Source organism: Musa acuminata, chromosome BXJ1-3, assembly GCF_036884655.1.
Source record: "Musa acuminata AAA Group cultivar baxijiao chromosome BXJ1-3, Cavendish_Baxijiao_AAA, whole genome shotgun sequence".
Classification (NCBI taxonomy): domain Eukaryota; kingdom Viridiplantae; phylum Streptophyta; class Magnoliopsida; order Zingiberales; family Musaceae; genus Musa; species Musa acuminata.
Window position 1 is genome coordinate 12373626 of NC_088329.1, and position 21502 is coordinate 12395127.

At 44.6% G+C, this 21502-nt stretch overlaps 4 protein-coding genes across 4 annotated transcripts; 2 read left to right on the forward strand and 2 right to left on the reverse strand.

The window, feature by feature from the left end:
* The first annotated feature begins 3997 nt into the window (after positions 1 to 3997).
* LOC135623240 (stem-specific protein TSJT1-like) lies at positions 3998 to 5467 on the forward strand. The gene is made up of 4 exons (XM_065125986.1): positions 3998 to 4321; positions 4543 to 4786; positions 4884 to 5004; positions 5086 to 5467. Exons 1-4 carry the CDS (start codon positions 4083 to 4085, stop codon positions 5277 to 5279), a joined length of 798 nt encoding a protein of 265 aa, XP_064982058.1. The 5' UTR covers positions 3998 to 4082; the 3' UTR covers positions 5280 to 5467.
* Positions 5468 to 6273: 806 nt separating this feature from the next.
* LOC135623244 (putative serine/threonine-protein kinase) lies at positions 6274 to 14534 on the forward strand. Its single transcript, XM_065125996.1, has 8 exons — positions 6274 to 6475; positions 7839 to 7973; positions 9774 to 9899; positions 11504 to 11619; positions 12167 to 12377; positions 12452 to 12689; positions 13558 to 13705; positions 14047 to 14534. The coding sequence occupies exons 3-8, from the start codon at positions 9827 to 9829 to the stop codon at positions 14395 to 14397; spliced, it is 1137 nt and encodes a 378-aa protein (XP_064982068.1). The 5' UTR covers positions 6274 to 6475; positions 7839 to 7973; positions 9774 to 9826; the 3' UTR covers positions 14398 to 14534.
* Positions 14535 to 14703: 169 nt separating this feature from the next.
* On the reverse strand, positions 14704 to 18049 carry LOC135623252 (clathrin light chain 2-like). Its single transcript, XM_065126005.1, has 3 exons — positions 17492 to 18049; positions 15507 to 15660; positions 14704 to 15408 (listed from the first exon to the last, which is right to left on the reverse strand). The coding sequence occupies exons 1-3, from the start codon at positions 17950 to 17952 to the stop codon at positions 14992 to 14994; spliced, it is 1032 nt and encodes a 343-aa protein (XP_064982077.1). The 5' UTR covers positions 17953 to 18049; the 3' UTR covers positions 14704 to 14991.
* An 821-nt stretch (positions 18050 to 18870) lies between these two features.
* Positions 18871 to 20635, reverse strand: LOC135623257 (protochlorophyllide reductase). The gene is made up of 5 exons (XM_065126015.1): positions 20484 to 20635; positions 20325 to 20411; positions 19705 to 20236; positions 19261 to 19619; positions 18871 to 19177 (listed from the first exon to the last, which is right to left on the reverse strand). Exons 1-5 carry the CDS (start codon positions 20532 to 20534, stop codon positions 19022 to 19024), a joined length of 1185 nt encoding a protein of 394 aa, XP_064982087.1. The 5' UTR covers positions 20535 to 20635; the 3' UTR covers positions 18871 to 19021.
* Between the last annotated feature and the right edge of the window lie 867 nt (positions 20636 to 21502).

A 21502-nucleotide genomic window follows, 5' to 3' on the forward strand; every position in this document is an offset into this window, starting at 1 on the left:
CGTGCTCCTCGGCCGCATGATGCCCGAGACCACACCTGCGCGGTCTGCCCGCCTGCGTCGTGCTACTCGGCCGCATGATGCTCGAGACCACGCCTGCGTCGTGCTCCTCGGCCGCATGATACCCGAGACCACACCTGCGTGGCCTGCCCGCCTGCGTCGTGCTCCTCGGCCCCATGCTCCCCGAGACACACCTGCACGGCCAACCCGCCAGCATCGTGCTCCTCGGCTCCATGTTCCCGAGACACACATACGCGGCCAGCCCACCTGCATCGTGCTCCTCGGCTCCATGCTCCCTGGGATGCACCTGCGCGGCCAGCCCGCCTACGTCGTGCTCCTCGGCTCTTCGGCCCCATGCTCCCTGGGACACACCTGCGCGGCCAGCCCGCCCGCGTCGTGCTCCTTGGCTCCATGCTTCCCGGGACACACCTGCGCGGCCAGCCCGCCTGCATCGTGCTCCTCGACACCATGCTCCCCGAGACACACCTACGCGGCCAACCCGTTTGTGTCGTGCTCCTCGGCTCCTCGGGCCCTTGACCCGAGACACACATGCACGGCCAGCCCGCCTGCGTCATGCTCCTCGGCTTTTCGGCCCCATGCTCCCTGGGACACACCTGCGCGGCCAGCCCGCCCGCGTCGTGCTTCTCGGCTCCTCGGCCGCATGATGCCCGAGACCACACCTACGCGGTCTGCCCGCCTGCGTCGTGCTACTCGGCCGCATGATGCTCGAGACCACGCCTGTGTCGTGCTCCTCGGCCGCATGATGCCCGAGACCACACCTGCGCGGCCTGCCCACCTGCGTCGTGCTCCTCGGCCCCATGCTCCCCGAGACACACCTGCACGGCCAACCCGCCAGCATCGTGCTCCTCGGCTCTGTGTTCCTGAGACACACCTACGCGGCCAGCCCACTTGCGTCGTGCTCCTCGGCTCCATGCTCCCTGGGATGCACCTGCGCGGCCAGCCCGCTTATGCCGTGCTCCTCGGCTCTTCGGCCCCATGCTCCCTGGGACACACTTGCGTGGCCAGCCCGCCCGCGTCGTGCTCCTCGGCTCCTCGACCCGAGACACACCTGCGTGGCATGCCCGCCTGCGTCGTGCTCCTTGGCTCCATGCTTCCCGGGACACACCTGCACGGCCAGCCCGCCTGCGTCGTGCTCCTCGACACCATGCCCCCCGAGACACACCTTCGCAGCCAACCCGCCTGTGTCGTGCTCCTCGGCTCCTCGGCCCCTTGACTCGAGACACACCTGCGCGGCCAGCTCGCTTGTGTCGTGCTCCTCGGCTCTTCAGCCCCATGCTCCCTGGGACACACCTACGCGGCCAGCTCGCCTGCGTCGTGCTCCTTGGCTCCTCGGCCGCATGATGCCCGAGACCACACCTGCGCGGTCTACCCGCCTGCGTCGTGCTACTCGGCCGCATGACGCTCGAGAGCACGCCTGCGCGGTCTGCCCGCCTGCGTCATGCTCCTCGGCCGCATGATGCCCGAGACCACTCCTGCGCGGCCTGCCCGCCTGCGTCGTGCTCCTCGGCCCCATGCTCCCCGAGACACACCTGCGCGGCCAACCCGCCTGCGTCGTGCTCCTCGGCTCCATGTTCCCGAGACACACCTGCGCGGCCAGCCTGCCTACGTAGTGCTCCTCGGCTCCATGCTCCTTGGGACGCACCTGCGCAGCCAGCCCGCCTGCGTCGTGCTCCTCGACTCTTCGGCCTTATGCTCCCTGGGACACACCTACGCGGCCAACCCGCCCGCGTCGTGCTCCTCGGCTCCTCGGCCCCTTAACTTGAGACACACCTATGCGACCTGCCTGCCTGCGTCGTGCTCCTCGGCTCTATGCTTCCCGGGACACACCTGCGCGGCCAGCCCATCTGCGTCGTGCTCCTCGACACCATGCTCCTCGAGACACACCTGCGCGGCCAGCCCGCCTGCGTCGTGCTCCTCGGCTCCTCGGTTCCATGCTCCCAGAGACCGCGCTTGCGCGGTCAGCCCGTCTGAAAGCTAAAGCCATGCCTCGGACTCCCGTTACAACGATCGACGCATAGCTTCTTTCCGGGGGAGAATATGATGAGGATAATAATTATGATAAGACTCGGCTGACGTCAGCCGATGCCTCACGCCTCGATCGGCGCGACTGCACTCAGTCAACCGAACCGGAACACCGGCCGAGGCGCATTAATGCCTACTTAGGCTCGATTCTTTACGCCACGCCAACGCCCATGTCAGACGCTACCAGCCTGCCTCCTACAGGCGGGCACATCAAACAACAATAAGCTTCCCTATAAATACCCTCTCGTTCATCAAAGAGAAGGGGGAGACAAAAACACTTCTTCTCCTGAAACCCCCTTTGTGCCCGACCCGACCTTTGTGTAGGTGCGAAGCCGAGGGTCCCCGCCGGACACGTGGACGAGGAGCTCCTGCCCGGAGGAAACGACGACCCCATCGTCCGGACCCGAACCGAGTCGTGTCGACCCTGAGGCCATGGCTCCCAGGTTGTTTACCACAACAAATTTACTTTTATAATTATATGAATTTTAATATAATTTTTTAAGTTTAATGATTGAAATATCAAAGTTGATCCAACTATAACATAATTGTCTCTTTCATTCGTGAAACTCCCAACTTGTTCCCTGCACAACCCTCCGTCGTGTCCCCATTCTTTTGCTCTCATGACTGTTCGGTTAAGTCGATATTATATTATTATTATTATTATTACTTGGATTGATCGTAAAAGATAATTTATTTATATTTTGTGATCTAATATTTGATAAATACTTGTGATCATCACAGCTGATTGTGATGTTTGAAACACTCATGGATATTTCGATCGAATCAATTTAAGGCGTTTCTCAATAATGGCAAGTTGAATCATCTTATGAACTTAATCCAAATGATCAAATAGATGAATTCATCGTACAGTTCTATTTTATTCCTCAAGCTCGGTAGTCAAACAAAAAATATACCATATCTTGACTCAAGTCTGATGACACTGTGAAGACTATTGAAATTACTGTGTGATTGACATCTCATTATCATTATAATTGACACTTTACCATTCATCGTATAATCAACGTCTCTTTTGTCGCATGGGGAAGGCATCATCACCCTTAAAATAACATGGTGAATGATTCAGTCCTATAGAAATCATGATCCAAATTCTTCGTACATTTGCTCTCGCAAAAAAATTGAATGTCAAATCGAATCGTTTGAACCTAAATTCATTCAAATATAAAAAAAAAATTGCCGAATATATGTCTGGATGTGATCTTACATGTTCATCGTGGAGATCTCCACATCTCTTCTCAGGGTCGGACTTCGATTCACTGCGAAAATAACCTAGATCTGAACCGATACGTTGGTGTCATCATCGTCCCGCTCACGATTCCAACCCCTCCCTCGACCTTGCACTCGAAACCGGCGTCCATCGTTTCAGTTTGGCGACAGGTGGGTTAGATCCGCTCGGAGCGGGACGTTTGGTGGGGCGTGGGCCAAACCAGCGGAACTGCTCCGGCAGGCAACGCGGACGCCCGACGGCGGGCGCGCTCGAGCCGTCCGAGACCACGCGAAAATACTGCGTCGGCAGCGGACTGGTAACACCTCTGGATCGGGGCAGGCGTTCGTCACCCGTGACGTGACGCCCGCTTCGTCCCGTCCCCGGATTCTGCCAACCTCACGCAGGATTCGTACACAGGTTCCTCGGATTCCCTGTGGGCGGTGACGTGGATTTCCCTCGCCGGATAAGGTCCGGTGTGGAACACCTCGTCAGACGCGATCGCCTCCGCCGCCGGTGCCATCACCACCTCCCTCCTTTTCCCATCTAGGCCCTACTTTTCGAGCTAAAACTCTCAACTCACCGGAAGGTAATTTCACCGCACAGTTGCTCGGATCGCATCGCCTTTATCGATACCGACAAGGAAAACCTTATCCGACTGACCTGACACGTGGCAATCAAAGAAAATTCACTCTCTCGTTCCCTCGTATAAATAACACATCGCCCCTCCCTTTCACACTTCAGTCCGAGCCGTTCCCCTTCGTTCACTGTAGCAGAAGAGCTCTCCCTCGTCCGAACCAGAAAGAGTAACAGCGCAAAGATGTTGGGGATATTCCACAAAGCCGTGGCCCAGGCGCCGCAGGAGCTCCACAGCCCGGAGTCCGCCGCCGGCATCCCGCCTAAGTCCGGCTCTGTTCGCCGCCAGCCCAAGAACCCGGACGAGATCCTCAGGGACTTCCACGCTGCTTATTCCGGCCAGTCCTTCTCCGCCTCCTTTAGCGGCGGCGCCGCCCTCGCCTGCGTCGGCCCCCGCGCTCCCCGTCCCTCCTTCCACCAGAGGTACGGCGTCGTAGTGCTCTTGTAGCACGCAAATGTTTAAATCATGATCAAAGATCATTGTCTTTTGGCTACGGAAATTTCACGGATCCTAATATTAACCATGCTACATATCTAATTTGCGTGGTTGATTAGCCCTTCTTCCTTCAATCGAAGAGATGAAGCAGAATCTGAGATCTTTTCCCTTTTCTTTTGCGTGGTGTATCGTCTGCGTGTATTTTCAGATTGTTCTGTAGCTATGATGAGGTTTACTGCATGTTCGTGGGGAGCCTTGGCAACCTGAGCGCCCTCATCAGGCAGTACGGTCTCTGCAGCAAGTCCACCAACGAGGCGCTGCTGGTGATCGAGGCGTATCGGACGCTCCGCGACCGCGGGCCGTACCCGGCCGACCAGGTCGTGAAGGACTTCAGCGGCTCCTTCGCCTTCGTCGTCTACGACAACAAAACCAGCACCGTCTTCGCTGCGCTGGTAACATCATACACACACATATAGAACTTGCTATGTTCATCCCATCGGTTGCCTCGAGGAACGCTGTGGATCTGATATGGTGTTCGCTTTGAAACAGAGCTCCGATGGAGGAATACCTCTGTACTGGGGCGTTGCAGCGGATAGCTCGATCGTAATTTGCGATGACAGGGAAATCACAAAGGAGAGCTGCGGCAAATCCTACGCTCCGTTCCCTACTGGTAAACAGGCAAATTCTACATGCTCTTCTCCATAATCGACTTGTAAAGAGGCTTAAAAGATGCTTGTGGTGTTGGGTTCAGGATGCATGTTTCACAGCGACGGAGGGTTGAGGAGCTTCGAGCACCCGTTGAACAGGCTGAAGGCGATGCCGAGGGTAGACAGCGAGGGGGTGATGTGCGGCGCCAGCTTCAAGGTGGACACGTTCGCCAAGATCAACTCCATGCCCAGAGTCGGGAGTGCCGCCGACTGGACTTCATGGGATAACTCACACTGAACACCATCGTTGCTGATCTCTCTGTAACAGGGGAAGGAAAGAGTGGCTAGACGTTCCATGTTTCTCCGAGTGCCCCTTCCTTGTGTACTTTTGTGACTGGAGGCGTCTTCCAGTTCTTCATCAATAAAGGTGTAATAGTTAGTTGTCTATGGCAAGAAATAAAGCTAGTAGCTCAACGCCTTGGGTGATGTAGTCATGCTTAACTCCAAACTCGTGCGAGCAGTGAAGAAGCAAATAAAAGAATCGACCACGGAGCTAAGACCAGAGGAGGAAGACGACCAGGGGGTTGACCGATTCAGAAGACTCGACCAAGTCTTTTGATTACTCGACTCATCACCGAAAAACACACCCGAAGGGTGTAGAAACAATGAAGGCATCAGTATATCTGTACATGTGCACATACGGCATTATATATCTTACTAAAATTGCCGGCCTACACTTGCGAATGTCAAAGTATCAGCACGCCTGAGACGACCGGACTTTGGCGGCATATACGTATCAATAAAAAGTCTACAAACTCATCCCATCTAACGTTTTGTCTTTTATTCTTTAGCCAACAAATTAGCCAATGTAAGAAAACCTCAAATAAATAAAAATAAAGAAATTTGACGAAGTCCACATAAATAAATTGCTATTGCCAATATTTAGAACCGGAAAAGGGGATCTCAGTGATCATGCCAACGCAACGTAACGGACGGTGATCTGGCCGCGGACCCCACGATCGGACGGCTATACCCCAGTTGGTACCCTTTTCTGTTCCTTTGACCTCGTCGTGTCACCCAGCTCTCGTCTCTCGCAAGTCCTGCGATCGGAGGATATAGATGGGTGTCCATCGCACCGTTTGGATCCCCAATTCATGATACATGCGACCGGATTTGCCTGCGACATCGATCAAGACGCGGCTGGCGTTGGACTTGGTAGAAAACGACCACGCGACAGCGGAAGGGCTACCGTGCGAACGCCGCTCGTCTTTCTTTAAATCTGAACTAACCAACAACAATGGAGTCGAACAGATTAGAGAGAGAGAGAGAGAGAGAGAGGTCTTGGGCTCCGGAAGAATCCAGATTTTACTTTGAATCGTTCCTCTTTGACGGCTTCAGTGCGTTAGGGTTGGAAGAATTGGTGGCGCGGTAGTTTAAAGCAATCGTCGGTTGCCTGATCCTTTCTGTCATCGCAGAAGTTTCGGTCTGAGCTCTGTAAGCACTCTATTTCTTGCTTGCTTTCTCTGATTTCTGGTCTGTAAGTAGAGATTAATCATGTTGTTTTGAGTGATCTTCCAAGTTAACCCTTCAGTGGTTAGTGGTCTCATCGAAAACATCTTTTGAGTAGCTTAGATGATCTCGATCTGTGTCCAATTTTTCTGGTTTTCACTTAGATCGAACAAGTGTAGATGATTCTTCGATGATGTATACGTGTCTGAGTTGATGTAAGGGAAGCTATTTGATAGGCACGCCAGCATGTTGTATAATCCGGAGCAATAATCTTTCTTTGATTCCGCCAAGTTGCTGCTTTTAATCTGATTGGTTTAAGCATGGGGAAGTGCAATTGTGGAACCCATCTGCTATGCCTGTATCGGTCTCTTCCAGAATGTAGGCAGAGTAGTCCAACTGACATGATATATCAACAGTAAAAACAACAAAAAAAGCCATAAAGTCCCGCCAAATGACTCTGTAAATTACTGGATATGCTTTGATCGCCGTGGAGAAAGCTATGTTCTTTATTGGAATGTACTGGTTGCTTTTTATCCTTGTACAGATTGTTCTATTGTGTTGTTCATCCATCTTAACCGACTAGAATATATTCATTTCTTTAATGACCAGAACCTTTTTTATCCTTATCAAAAGAGAAGAATTTAAGTTTACTTATGTTCACAAGAATTAAATGAACCATTCTGGTACAGTTTACAGAAATTCTATCCAGTCTTAGCCTTATGTACATGGTAGCAGCAAATGTTACGTGGCTTCATGCAATATGATTGTCCTTGACATCATTAATGAGTATTACATACTTAATTCATGAGAGATTATATGACTTTAGGCTTGTGCAAAAACAAGGGATATCTCCTATTACCATGGTAACTTGAACTAATGCTTTCCTAGTCTGGTCTATTTCATGTCTAACATGTCTAAGTTGGCATATAAGGTAAACGTATCATTTTTCAATTCTATTATATATATATATATATATATATATATATATATATATATATATATATATATATATATAGAGAGAGAGAGAGAGAGAGAGAGAGAGAGAGAGAGAGAGAGAGATTATATTGATATATACACTAGGGCTTTTAAAGTTGTTTAATATTGATAGTATGTATCTATATTTTCTTGTAAATTACTAATGATGTGAACGATCTCCTTGAAGTTTTTTGAAATGCCTGAAACATTTGTATGAATAGTGTCTTGCTCTACTTTTCTAAGATTTATTATGTCACCATCTATGTTATATATTTTCTATCTGTGAATCCTAGGCCCAATTTATGTATATTCATAATTTGGAAAATAAAGTATTTTTGCGGTTACAATCTTGATCATTCAATATAACTCTCAGATGACTAGTCCGATTCGTCAAGAAATTGAGGGTCAACAATCACCATACTGTTGCTGATTGAAAAGAAATCATATCCTATATTTCGCGCAGAAGGATTTATGGAGGATTAAGTGGGTCCCTCAGGCTGAAGCCAAGGTATTTCATGTGGTCTTAGGCTACACACCTTACTAATCTGTTATATTTTGCTGTGGAGTTTGCCTTTTGCATGAGTTTACATCATTATATAATCCTATAACAATTCTGGGAAGGTTAATCTTCTCCAGAGTCACTGAAAAGCATTATTAAATTTTGTCTATCACTCAATCTAACCCCATTCATGCTCTGAATTTCATGTGATTTATTAAGCTGAAAATAGTTTTCAAAGTGATTTTTAGGTGTAATCTTGCTAATTAATTGCCTGTATTTTGCTTCTGTGATGAATTCAAATTTTCTTCCAACTTCTGCTTCATGCAATTTCACATGAATTTAGAGCTTCTAATGGTTCAAGTGTGCCTTGTGTATTGCTTGTTTGAGTATTTTTGTTTTTACAATTCTAGCATATAAAGTATTTGTTGCCATGTTCTTAATTCAGATTTAAGGATTTCATGGGAGTCTTGCTAGAGAATTATGTGTTTTCACGTTGTCAATAGTGACCATTGGTTGTGTTAATATGTACTGTTTGGTTCAGAGTAAGTGCATGTCCTTTGTATGGGTCAATTATAACATCTCAAACAACCTCCCTGCATGACAGGTAGAATAAAGTCATCTTTACATCTCATGGATGTCATACCTCTCTTTTCAAATGGTGTTTGTTACAGTTGTGTTTTTTTTCAAACCTTGTATAAGCTTATAAGCTTTCCCGAGACTTAAAGTTTCATTATTCTGCTTTCCCTTTGTGTTGAGGACATTTTGACAGAGTACGGAGTCCTTAGCTCTAGAAGGCTCATGATGTAGATTACATTACCAACTAATAGAAACATATATATGGTGTTAGAAATAATGCCTTCTTTTTCTAACTAATGGTATCTGTTTGAGTTTAATTTCAATAAATTTGACATGTAATATTTTAGGTAGTATAGCTTTCTGATTTGCAGGATAAAGTTCTATTCAGTATGTCACTTTACATATTATTTTCTTATTGTAGACAGTATAAATAATTTTTTGTTTTGGACCTACAGATTTTCTTGATTCATAATATCCTCATGACCATTTCCCTGAAAGTTTAGTGCCACTTAAAGAGCCACAACATTTACTGGAGAAATGGGTGTTTACATGTAGGCTTGAGTTAGCTTGAGTTAATATGTGGAACAATTGATCAGACATTTCCAAGCCACCAGACTGTGATTTCAATTTATGCACATGAACCATGCATGCTGCATTTTGCATCTTATATGACAAATTTGTCAAGATTGTTATAGCCTCCTGAGCCAACTCTTTGCCTATTTTCATGTCTTCAATTCCGAAAATACCCATCTTAAACTAAATTCAGTGGAGAATCTTTACAATTTTAAATTATTAATTGAAGCTGACTGAGGTTACTGCAATTTGCAAAAGGGATCCACTGACTTCGAAACATTATTTGATTCTCCATAAAAATCTGGCTTTATGTCTTTGTTCTTTTTGTCTATCCTTGACTTTATTATTTAGATTTGAAAAAGGAGGACATTTTGAATAGCTTTCTAAATGAGTTTGCTGAAGACCAGATGCGAGTATTTCCATTTCTTGATACCTTATGAATGGCTCTATATCTCGAGGGTCACCTGGGTTTAACAAGGATGGCTGTGAATATGCACTAAATTTTGACAGCACTTGTTGGAATATGCTTGACTCTTTCTCTTTCTAAAGTTGATGATTTTCTTTATGCATAACTTGTCTTCAACCAAAGTTTTAATATGATTTGATGAAAAAGAAATTAATAATCCATATTATTCACTGATTGCTCATTTTTTGTTTCAGGTTGGGCAGCATATGCAGTTTTTCGACAGTTGTGGTTCATAAAATAGGTGAAAATGAACTGCTCCTGTTTTGGTGCTATATTCTCTTGGAAAAAACAACTTACCTATTCTGAACAGAATCTAGAGGGTAAGAAATTTTGACAAGCACAAAATACTAGCTTTCTAGAAGGCTCATAATGTAGATTACATTACCTACTAATAAAAGCATATGCTGTCAGAAAGAATGTCTTTCTTGTAAATAATGGTATCTGTTTGACTTTAATTTCAATTAATTAGACGTGATGTTTTCGGTAGCATAGATTCTGATTTGCAAGATAAAGTTATATTCGGTATATCACTTCACATATTCTTTTCTTATCATAGACAGTATAAATATATTTTTTGTTTTGAAGCCTACATATTTTCTTGATGCATAATTTCCTCATGACCATTTCCTGGAAAACAGTGCCATTTGAAGAGCCAGGACATTTACTGGAGAAATGGGTGCTTAAATGTAGTAGGTTTGAGTTAATATGTGGAACGATTGATCAGATAATTCCAAGCCACCAAACTGTGGTATCAATTTATGCACATGAGCCACACACTTCATTTTGCATCTTATATGACAAATTTGTCAAGATTAGCCTCCTGAGAAAACTCTTTGCCTATTTTCATGTCTTTGATTCTGAAAATACCCACCTTAAACTAAATTCAGTGGAGAATCTTTACAATTCTAAATTATTAATTGAAGCTGACTGATATTACTGCAATTTGCAAAAGGGAACCACTGGCTTCCAAACATCATATGATTCTACATAAAAATCTGACTTCTATGTCTTTATTCTTTTTGTCTATCCTTATCTTTATTATTTAGATTTGAAAAAGGAGTACAATTTGAATATCCTTCTAAATGAGTTTGCCTGAAGACCAGATGTGAGTATTTCCATTTCTTGATACCTTATCAACAGTCTGGAACATGGTCCCAACTATGACTGCATATTGGGGATCCTTGGCTACTTTTATGACAATTGCAGCAGAAAAATCACCTTCACACGATAAAAATGAAAGCATTGACATTGGGCAAAATATCAAGTGATATCTTAAGGTCCCTCTTGGTTCAGAGACAATGAAATTTCTACACAAGTTTCAATTGAGGTTCCAAGTTCCAATGAGCATTTTCTCTAAATTCCAACAATATCTGATCAAGGGATTTTATGAATGGGATATATGTGAGCATTTTGATGTTTGAAGGCTGTAAATCTTGGAATTTAATTTTCATAGGTGTCCTTGGAACTGAAGTTCTAGGATTTTGACGTGGGATTTAGATGGTGGGACTTTGAGGATGTTTGCTTAAATCACCATTGAATAGCAGTAGTATCAAACAGGGCTTTGGGACTTGAATCCTGAGATTTTGAGGGTGGAATTTCTTGGATGTGATTTGGGATGTTTGGCTAAAATCCTAGGATTTCATGGGAAATCCCTAATAATCTAGTATCAAACAAAGCCTCATAGTGGAGCGAAATAAATCAATTAAGTTACCACTATTATTAGATAATTATGCAGGCATATTGTGATGTGAAAAAGCAAACCACAGTTGTATTATCATGTACTTGGTACTGCTTAGTTGTTTTGTTTCTGTAATTTGCAGGTATTGTTTTACTGCATGTTTTACCAGTAGGATCATTTTTGTTGTGGGTCAGGATAGATAATGTGTATTGAGAGTCTTACATTGCATACCTTTTCTCTATCCAGGGTTTTCATCGGAAAAGAATATAAAGCTTTTTTCTTACATCGAGCTTAAGTCAGCAACAGACAACTTTCATCCAAGCAACAAGATAGGTCGGGGTGGTTTTGGAACAGTATACAAGGTAGGCACAAGAATTTTGTTGATCTAGCTTATGATATATGTTACTAGAGAAATCTGCAGTTGCTAATCCAGAATTTTGCATTTATGGTTTTGTATGATAAATTGGTTGTCCCTAAGTTGTTGACAGCACCCTCCCCCTTGATTGTTGACAGCTCTCAATGGGGGGACTGTTTGCTTGTATTCACAGTGTGAGTTTGTTTATGGTACTGAAGTTTGTAGTTTGTACAAATGTATTTTGTTGTAAATGCAAAATTTATGTAGCTCTATGAGGTCATAAACATGATTGCTACTGATAAAAACATTTTAAGTAGACTCAAACAAGACTTGTAACTGTACGTCGACTCCTTTGATACAGTAAAAGCAGGTAATTTTCAGCGAGTTATATAAGGTTCCTTCACGAACTATCTATGATGAAAGCTTATGGACTTCATGAATAGAAAATTTCTTACCTTGATGAACGTTTAGAATTTATGTTCAAGAATTAAAACATTTCTCATATTTGCAAAACTTATTGTTTCTTGAATCCTGATGGTTGTCATGTGTATCAGGGAACTCTTAGGAATGGAGCACTTGTTGCAATAAAGGTACTTTCTGCAGAATCACGACAAGGAATTAAGGAATTTTTGACTGAGATTGATGTCATAACAAATGTTAAGCATCCCAACCTTGTTGAGCTAATTGGTAGCTGTGTTGAAGGCGGCAATCGCATTTTGGTTTATGAATACTTGGAAAACAGTAGTATTGATCGTGCATTACTAGGTAACTATCATATCTTTGCAAGATTGATGATAAAATCTGTGTAACTTCTATTGATAATTTCTTTCACCTTCTAGGTAGGAACAGCGATGCAACTAAGCTAAATTGGTACATCAGATCTTCAATTTGCCTGGGCATCGCCAGGGGTCTCAAATATCTACATGAGGAGCTTGAACCACCAATTGTACACAGAGACATCAAAACTAGCAATATTCTCCTTGACAGGAATTTTGTCCCTAAAATTGGTGATTTTGGTGTGGCTAAGCTTTTTCCTGACAACATTACTCATATCAGCACACGCGTAGCCGGAACAACGTATGGTGTTGGTGATCTTGTTTAACTTACCCAGAATATTACGTATTTGAGTACATATGGACACACAAATTCCTTTGCAAGAAAAGGACATACAATTTGATTACTTGTTTAGTAAGGTAGGCTGATCAAATATGAAGACAGAATTAAAGTGAAAAAGAATTAACAGCAAACTTTTTTAGTCTCCTGACACTGGCAGGATATTACCAAGGTAATGTTTGGTAACATTAATCTATAGTGAATTAGATGAGCAGGTACAAAAAGTTGGAATAAACTAGCATCAGATGTGTGCAACTGCATGGTATATAGATTGGCACAGTGCAACTAAATTATTTTGTTCTTGGTAGAGTTTACAGGGAAAAATTGTAAGGTGTGAATATTATTAGGAGAGTATCTTGTAAGTAGAAATTTGCCATAGAATGTTCTCTGCATCCACAAACGGCTAAGTCCAAAACACACAAGAAAGAAAATATAATTGTTTAAGTCTTGTTCTCAAACTAGGAATCTGTTTCTCTTTTGTTTTTCATTAATAAATTAGGGATTATGGAAGGAATTCTAAAGTTAAAACCAAAGTAGGAAAGTATAAGCATGTGAGACAAACAATTATCTTATTGCAGCACATTGTAGCAACATTTTTCAGCAATCTTTTACAGATTGAATTAGTAAACATCAGGCAAGAAATGAATGTGAGCCTGAACTTGAAACAACTTTGTTTATTGAAACACCACTTGTGAATGTATAAACTAATCAGCCTTGTTATTTTCTTGACATGTGGAAGTCTGTATGTGCATATGTAAAATCTGTATACATGCTTTTCAGAAGGAACTTGAAACTTTCTTCTGGTACTTACCGATGGCAATATTTGATGCAGTGGTTATTTGGCTCCTGAGTATGCTATGAAAGGCAAGTTAACTAAGAAGGCTGACATATATAGCTTTGGGATCCTCGTTCTTGAAATAATTAGTGGCAGAAGTAATTCGAAGTCATGGTCAGAAATTGGAAAACCTCTCTTGGAATGGGTAAGGATTCGTTTCTACTGGCTACATATCTCATTATGATTATATTGTTAATTGACATTTCCAATTCTTGCGCTGCAACTATGTCTTTTTTTTTTTTCTTTTTGCAAGAAAAATAACTATTTAGTATAGTTATCCCACCTTTGCTGCAAGAAAATATTTTCATTTTCAATACAATTTTCCAGCTCCATGGTGATGTGAGTACACAGATTGAATTGCCACATCATTGTTAGTACCTACGTAAATAGACAGTAACTTCATGCATTCGGCAGTTGTTTTGCATGTTTATTCTTAACAACTATGATGATTTTAGATTTAAAAAAAAAATACATATGGACATGCAGACATGGAACCTTTTCGAGGAAGGGAGACTTGCCGAGGTTGTAGATCCAGCTCTGAAGGAGTATCCGCAAGATCAGGTGATACGGTACATCAAAGTAGCCCTCTTCTGCACACAAGCTGTGGCCGGACGGAGGCCGTCCATGCTCCAAGTTGTAGACATGTTATCGAAGCCTGTACAACTCAACGATGAGGAAATTAGTTCGCCTGGTTACATGGAAGACCGTGGAAAAATTAGCAGGGGTCTGAGAGTAACAAACACCACGTACCCTCGGTCGAAGGATTCAACAAGCAGTGATACGACCACCCCATTCACCTCCGGCCATGTCACATTCACCGAAATGCACCCAAGGTGAGCTTTGCTGAAGCAATGAGTGAGCCAGATTCTTTTTGCACATACCAATAGGTTGAGTCCCTGAATGTGATTCTTCTAATGGACTTTGCGCCCCCTTATATTCACATGCATATATATATAGTTGAGTTTGCATGGGTGTGAGATGTGTACGTAAAATCTTTAATGTATTATTCACACAGCAAAAGCCCACCGCCCCTTCAAAAGGCATTTCTGCAGAGCGCCATAGTGAAAACACATCTGTTGGCACAACTTTTGCAGCTAGAAACAGTTTCTCGGCACATGCATGCAAGTGCTTGAACCTGCCAAGTGAAAAATAGATCGCTTGTCAACACTGAATCCCACCCACCCCCAAAAGGGTGTGTGTAAATGGCAACACAAACAGACCACCGTCGCCGCATGGAAATAAAAACTGAGATGGGCTTCGTCATGGTTGCGATAGATAGTATTGTGGATGACTCCCCCCACATGTTTATTCAGAATAAGTCAATTGTCTATCTACCAACCTACCAACACACATCACATCACGCATTCATATTCCCTAATTCCCTCTTTGCGTGCCTGGCCATTTGTTTAGATGCAGCACTGTCTCTGTTTCTTAAGTTGAAGAGGTGCTGCTGTTAGCGCTGGTTTCCTGTTTGGCTCCATCAGCAGCAACAGCTCCATCTTTAGCCGGGGCATAAGTTGAAGAGGTGCTGTTGGTGCTGGTTTCCGGTTTGGCTCCACCACCACCACCACCAGCTCCATCTTTAGCTGGGGCAGGAGGAGGGAGGGGTTTCAGATGCGGTGGCGTGTTATGCTTAAGCTTTACCAACATCTGCCGCATTCTTGAAAGGTCGGTGGGTTTGCCGGGCTTTGGTCCCTGAATGACCACAATCGATGGCTTCCTCTCCTGTTCTTTCTTTCCCCTCCTCTTCTCAATGCTTGGTATCTCACGAGGTATCAGCTCCGCGATTGCTTTCCAATAGTCCTTGTATGCGTTGGCATGGAAATTGTCCTGGTTGGCCAGGAATAGCTGGGTGACAAACAAGAAACAAGTTGTTGTTGGTCCCCGTAGAACTGCTATTTGGTGTTACTAACAAAATTACATACTGAAACAACAGTCAACATTACCTTCTCCCTTTCTCTAATTTGGATCTTGTTCATCTCACAATTCAATTTCCTTTTCTCATAGAAGGCTATCTTGTATTCCTCAGCTTCAGCGAGGATTTGGTTCTGCACCTCCTTCTCCTTCCTTTCTTTCTCCTCAAGAAGAATGGCATTTTGGCTACATTCATTGTTAAGTCAAAACCAGTAATTTTCTTCAAACAAACCACAAAAGATTACAGAATTATAAAGATCCCAAATTCACACCACTGACTTGTTCATATATTTGCTCCAACATTAAAATTACACAGGTCATACTTCAAACCTAGACCAAATCACAGATGCAGCAGCATACATATTGGATGCAATCTCTTCTAACCCTTTTTAGCTGTGGTCTTAAAAGGCACAGCACCAAGCTAGCTCAAGTTTCTGTGATGAAATAGAGCATCCACCTATGGTAGGCAGCGGAGTTGCAATAAAAGGCTGGAAGAAGAGGTAGCCAGGTTTGCGTGACAAATAGGATATATAACAACGCTTAAATTAAAAGATCAGCAAGGTTGTGACAGGGAGAAGCGAAAATTTGTCTTCTTTGCTCCTTTGTGTTAGTTACTTCTACTCGTTAAGTTAAAATAGGGAATCAAAGAAGAGATACTACATACAGTAAAACATGTGCCAATAGTCCAACGAATTTGCTACAATTTTCTTGTGCCATGTCCTACACCATGCTATGGCACGATAGTGTGAAATTGACCATCCTGATGAGACAAGAAACAATTGTATTCCTGTATCCAGATATGAACACTAGGATCCTCTACTCATCAAATTTTCGACAATACAGAGGCTGCAAAATTTGGGGTCCAGTTGTTCATTAAAAAAAAAAAAAGAAGAGAAAATTTTGGCAAACAAAACTTGGATACATCTTCAAAAGTAAAGCCAGCAACTTAAATAGATAGAGATACTCACTGGGCTTTCCTTTAATACTTCCTTCTACTTAGAAGGATTAAAACTTAGCCAGGAGAGTTAGAATAGGAAAATAACTTTTTTGGAACTGTTGGACTGTCATTGTAGATGAATAGGTTCACAAAACAGCATCATCGACAGTACATCCTAAAGCAACAATAAATTCCAACCAATTGACTCTTCAAATGGATTCAAAGCATCACAATTAAAGGCTCACGAAAGTTGAAACTAGACCTAACCCAAAGTTTATAATTTGGACTCCACCGAAGGACGGTCGATCCTGCTATGGTTCATGTCTTACCACTGATCCGATGGTTCCTTAGGTTTGATCTATAAGATCTAGAAGTTCGATCTTGCTTGTCTTCAGCATCCTTGGATCACCACATCAAACCCATAAGCCCAAGTCACCATGACATCCACAATCGCAACCACCATGATTTCTTTTTTATGTAAAGGTCAAAAACCAAATGACTGCGTCAATAAAGAATTATATGCCTCGATTGAGATCAAAAAAAAAAAAAAAAAAACCGGGGTTATGTGGGGTTCCGATGTAAATTAGACCTCCCTATCACAGTTCAAGCTGGTTTTGAATCAGATTACAGCTGCAGCACTATTTACACTGCGAGCTCCAAGAACCTGAACCTGTTTCACTAAACACTACAATCCACACGGCGGCACAAACAGATCCATGTAAACCTCTACGATCTATTTGAGTATTGCTAATTTCAACTTGCACAAGTTACCACCTTGCAACACTGCACGAGTACCGTGGTGATCAACCTTCGATTCAGTCAAAACCCTAATCTGTGACATGCAAAAAAAATAGAAGCAAAATAGACACTAAATAAAAAGCTCCGAGTTCCCTGAACAGACCGATCATAAACATCAGGGTGATGAACATCTAGATGCTAACTAACCTAAGGCCAGATTACCGAGATCATCAACATAAGCATCACGAAAGGCACGAGCTTTATAATACGAGAAACAAACCAATAAAAGATGCACAAGAAATAAAAGCATCGAGCAAGAAGATCAAGCGAAGGAGAACTCACCGGCGCCACTCCCGCAGGACAAACCCTTCCTCCGGCTGCATCTCGCCCGGCGACTGTAGGATCGGCCCATCCGAACCGAAAATCCCCTCATCACCCGACTCTCCGTAGGTCTTCCCGTTGGATTCCGGCACGGAGAACGGCGACGGTGCCGACGAGAAGACGGAAGGGTGCGGGCCCGCTCTGATCCCGTAGCCCTCGGGCGACGGAGGGAAGCTGCCGTCATCGCCGGAGACGTGGCGGACGGGCACGTGGTGGAATCCTCCAACGCCACCAGAGGGATCATCGGCGTCGGGGTCCTGCGAGTCGACGTCGTCGACCAAGGAGGAGAAGGCGTCGAAGCGCTGGGAGGGTAGCCGGGGGTCGTAACCGATGTAGCCGTCGTCGTCGAACGGCCGGACGGAGGCCCCCACCGCCACCTCGTCGTCGTCCACGTCGAAGGCACCGTCGAATGAGGACGACATCGCTTCTCTCTCTGTCTCACTCGGAAGCCTCGCCTCTTTCGCAAGCGGAGAAGGCAATAAAGCGAAGCGATCAAAAGCAGCACCGAAGCGATGATAAAAAGGCGGTTTGAATCTGCCTATTTATTTATTTATTTATTTATAATGTTTTGACATTTCTACCCTCGCGCGGTTTCCAAACGTGTTTGCCCCCTCTAAATATTAAACCCCTCAGCACATTTCTTCTAATAATATTCATTAAAGACATTAGATTATCCGATTTTAAATATGATTAATATTAGCTGGTTTAAGAGTATACATATCTATGGTTAGTATCTTTCATTTATTTATTTATTTTATTTTTTAATGGTATAATGTTAATTATACTGTCAATCAATAATTAATTTGTTACTTAATATTAAATCTTTTGAGTGATAGTAGATAAGATTTTTTCAATTATACGAGGAAATCTGTCTATTTGTTGAGGAAAATTATCTATTTTGTTGAAAAAAATCTTCTATTCGGTTGAGAAAATCCTCCCTCCTAATTTGTATAAATAGGAGAGGGACATATTAATATACTCAAATTAAAGTTACTTGTTTTCTCTTCTATAATAGTCGTCGAAGAAATCTTTCTACTAGGAAAGAAAGACATATTAATGTATTTAAACTAAAATTACTTTAATAAAACTTCTTCAATAATTATTCTTATTAGTTAATTATTTTACGTCACTGTAAAACTAGTAATCATAAAGTAACAAATTCTTGTGGATCTACAATTTTTGGAAAGTATTGATGAATATCTTTGGTTTACTGTGTATTAGGGAAAGAATATATATATATATATATACAAAGATATTATAATATTTTATTTTTATTTGATGTGTTCATAATATTTTTATAATTTGAAAAAAAAGCAATTCCTCCAAAGCATCAATTCGAATTTCTCACCCAAGGGATGCTTGCTGTTTTATTTGACTGAAACAAAATTGTAGAATGGCATGCATGCAGCTAACAGAGACGCTAACGAGGAGATGAGATGCCATATCCTCTGATACAGGCAAGCCATGGCACCTCCCAATACCAGAATCACATTAAGCCAAGCCCACCAGCTTCTCACTGACCTCCCAAAGCTTCCGGGCTTTCGCGGTATCACTGGCTTCCTGAGATAGCTGGTTCTCGAAGCTGGCTGAATCCTTGTTCCAGCTCCAGTAGACACCAGACTTTACCAAGCTTGGATCGCTCACGACCTGCAGAATTCCCACACCAATGCTATGAGCTTGTTGTTTCACCGACCGCTACTTGAAGAAGAGGTGATCTTTGCAGAGCATACCTGTGCAAGCCTTCTGCCTGATTCCTCCTCGGAGACGAAGCCCTTGGTGATGAACCTCTGGAAGGGAGGGAAGAGAAGCCTGAAGAGGGGAATGTGCTCTCTGAAGAGGCCAGTGGTGGCAATGCAGCCCGGGTAGAGTGACGCGAATGTGATGCCGGTCTCCTCGTGGAATCTTCTGTGGAATTCTTGCATCGTGAGCATGTTGCAGATCTTGCTGTCCTTGTACGCCTTGGCCCCGTCGAAGTCACCTCCGTCGATCATGGCCGAGCTGTTCCTGCCGTTGAGTCCGCCGGCGAGGCCCCGCAGGTCTCCCAGTCCCGCCTTCGGTGGCACATTCCCTGCCAATGTGTTGGTGTTCCCTGCACGAGTGTCACGGTTGTCATCATCACCTTCTCCAAATTGCAGCTGCTGGTCGAGCATGGCGACGCAGAGCCATCCAAGTACCGGTTATGGAGCCGAGGATGATGAGGCGCCGAGAAGGGTAATCGGACTTCTTCAAGTCCTCGAGGAGCAAGTTGGCGAGCAGGAAATGGCCCAGGTGGTTGACTCCGACGCTCATCTCGTACCCATCGGCCGTGTACGTCGGGGTGCGTGCGGTCGGCCGGTAGATCGCCGCGTTGCACACGAGCACGTCGAGAGGCCGCTCCGACTGGCGGAAGTTGTGGACGAACTGCCGCACGCTGTCGAGCGACGCGAGGTCCAAGTGCATGACGGTGTAGCTCTCCTTGGCCATGCCGGCGGACTGTGCCGCTTTCTCGGCCTTGAGGAAGTCCCTGCAGGCCATGATGACGTGCCACTTGCCAGTCTCAGCCAGAGCTTTGGCAGTAGCGAGGCCGAGGCCGGAGGAGGCCCCGGTGACCACCACGACTCCCTTTCGCAGCACCTTCTTCCCTTGCAGGGAAGCTTGGTTGAGTCCTGGAGCTGCAACAGCCGTTGTTTGGGCCTTCACCACTCCCACCGAAGCATTCACCCCCCGCTGCAAAGTTCAAGCTGATCGATGAATCATAACTGCGATGCGTAGGCAGTGCTACCACTTATAACAGAGTAGAAATCGAAGTAATTGCCTTGCTCCTAAGAAGTGGAACGTGAAGCCCGGACTTGTGATGCTCGAAAACCGAAGCCCCGAGGAATGCCGTTTCCTTGACCTTTCCCTGCACCAAACTCACTGAGCTGAGCATACAATGAAAAAGGCATAAAACGAACATGAATCATAGGAGATCGACCTCTTTGCGAGCAAGCAGAGGAGATGGAAGGTAGCAAGCCTGAAGAGCCATTCCAGCTTATGAGTCCGGTATATGGTAGAACCTCTGTTTTGGCGGTGGAGGAGGAGAGGAGCGGTGGGATTTATACGACGCTTTAGGCGAACGGAATGGAGCACTGTGAAGATAAGGCGAGAGACAGGACGGGCCCACATGATCCGGCGTCACAACCGAACCTCCAATGAGATGGCGAGTATTGGATTTCTCTCAGTGGATGTTTTCGTTCTCGTCCTACGGCGGATTCGTCCAGCTTCCGGCAGGTCGACTAACTAAATCATGGAGCGCGGCGGTTCAGCTGTTGGGCCTCGGACAACATTAGCGGCAGCGTCAAGCGTTTATTGGAAAGAATCACCGAGTCCCGATGCTTCTCTGACTGGGAATACCGAGCAGTTGATGCGGGAGCTGTTCGGGAGTCGCAGCTGATGAGGCGCTTACGAGTGACGGAGTCTGGGCCGTGGGCGCGGGAGTTGGCGGTGGGCCCCAACCTAGCGCTCGTACTCGTTTCATTGCGACTCGTGACGGCCAACTCATCACCGAGCTGCCCACGTGAAGACACGTGACGCGAGCGCCAAGTAAGAAGCGACGTGGCATTTAAGGGTATTTGGTGACATTTGCGTCCAATTGTGATGGGCTGGCTAACGGAGGCCCAAACAGTGACTGAGTCACCCTTGACAAATTCCGAGAACGGTGGGACTCCGATAAGACCCTTGACAAATTTTATGTAATTATTTTTATTATGTTATTCTATTTTATTTATCTGAAAAAATAGAGAATAATTATAGGATGAGATAGTTACACATAATCATCGTCTATCATTCGATGTGAATGAGATGATAGAGTGTTGGTTGATGTGTCGAGATGATTGATCATGTGAATGATGTGGTAGCACGGGATCAACGTCGGTTTGAATGTAGTGTTCAGTCGACGTGTCAAGTCGACATGGAAGATAATATTTGATGGAAATGACACGGCATCAAACCGTC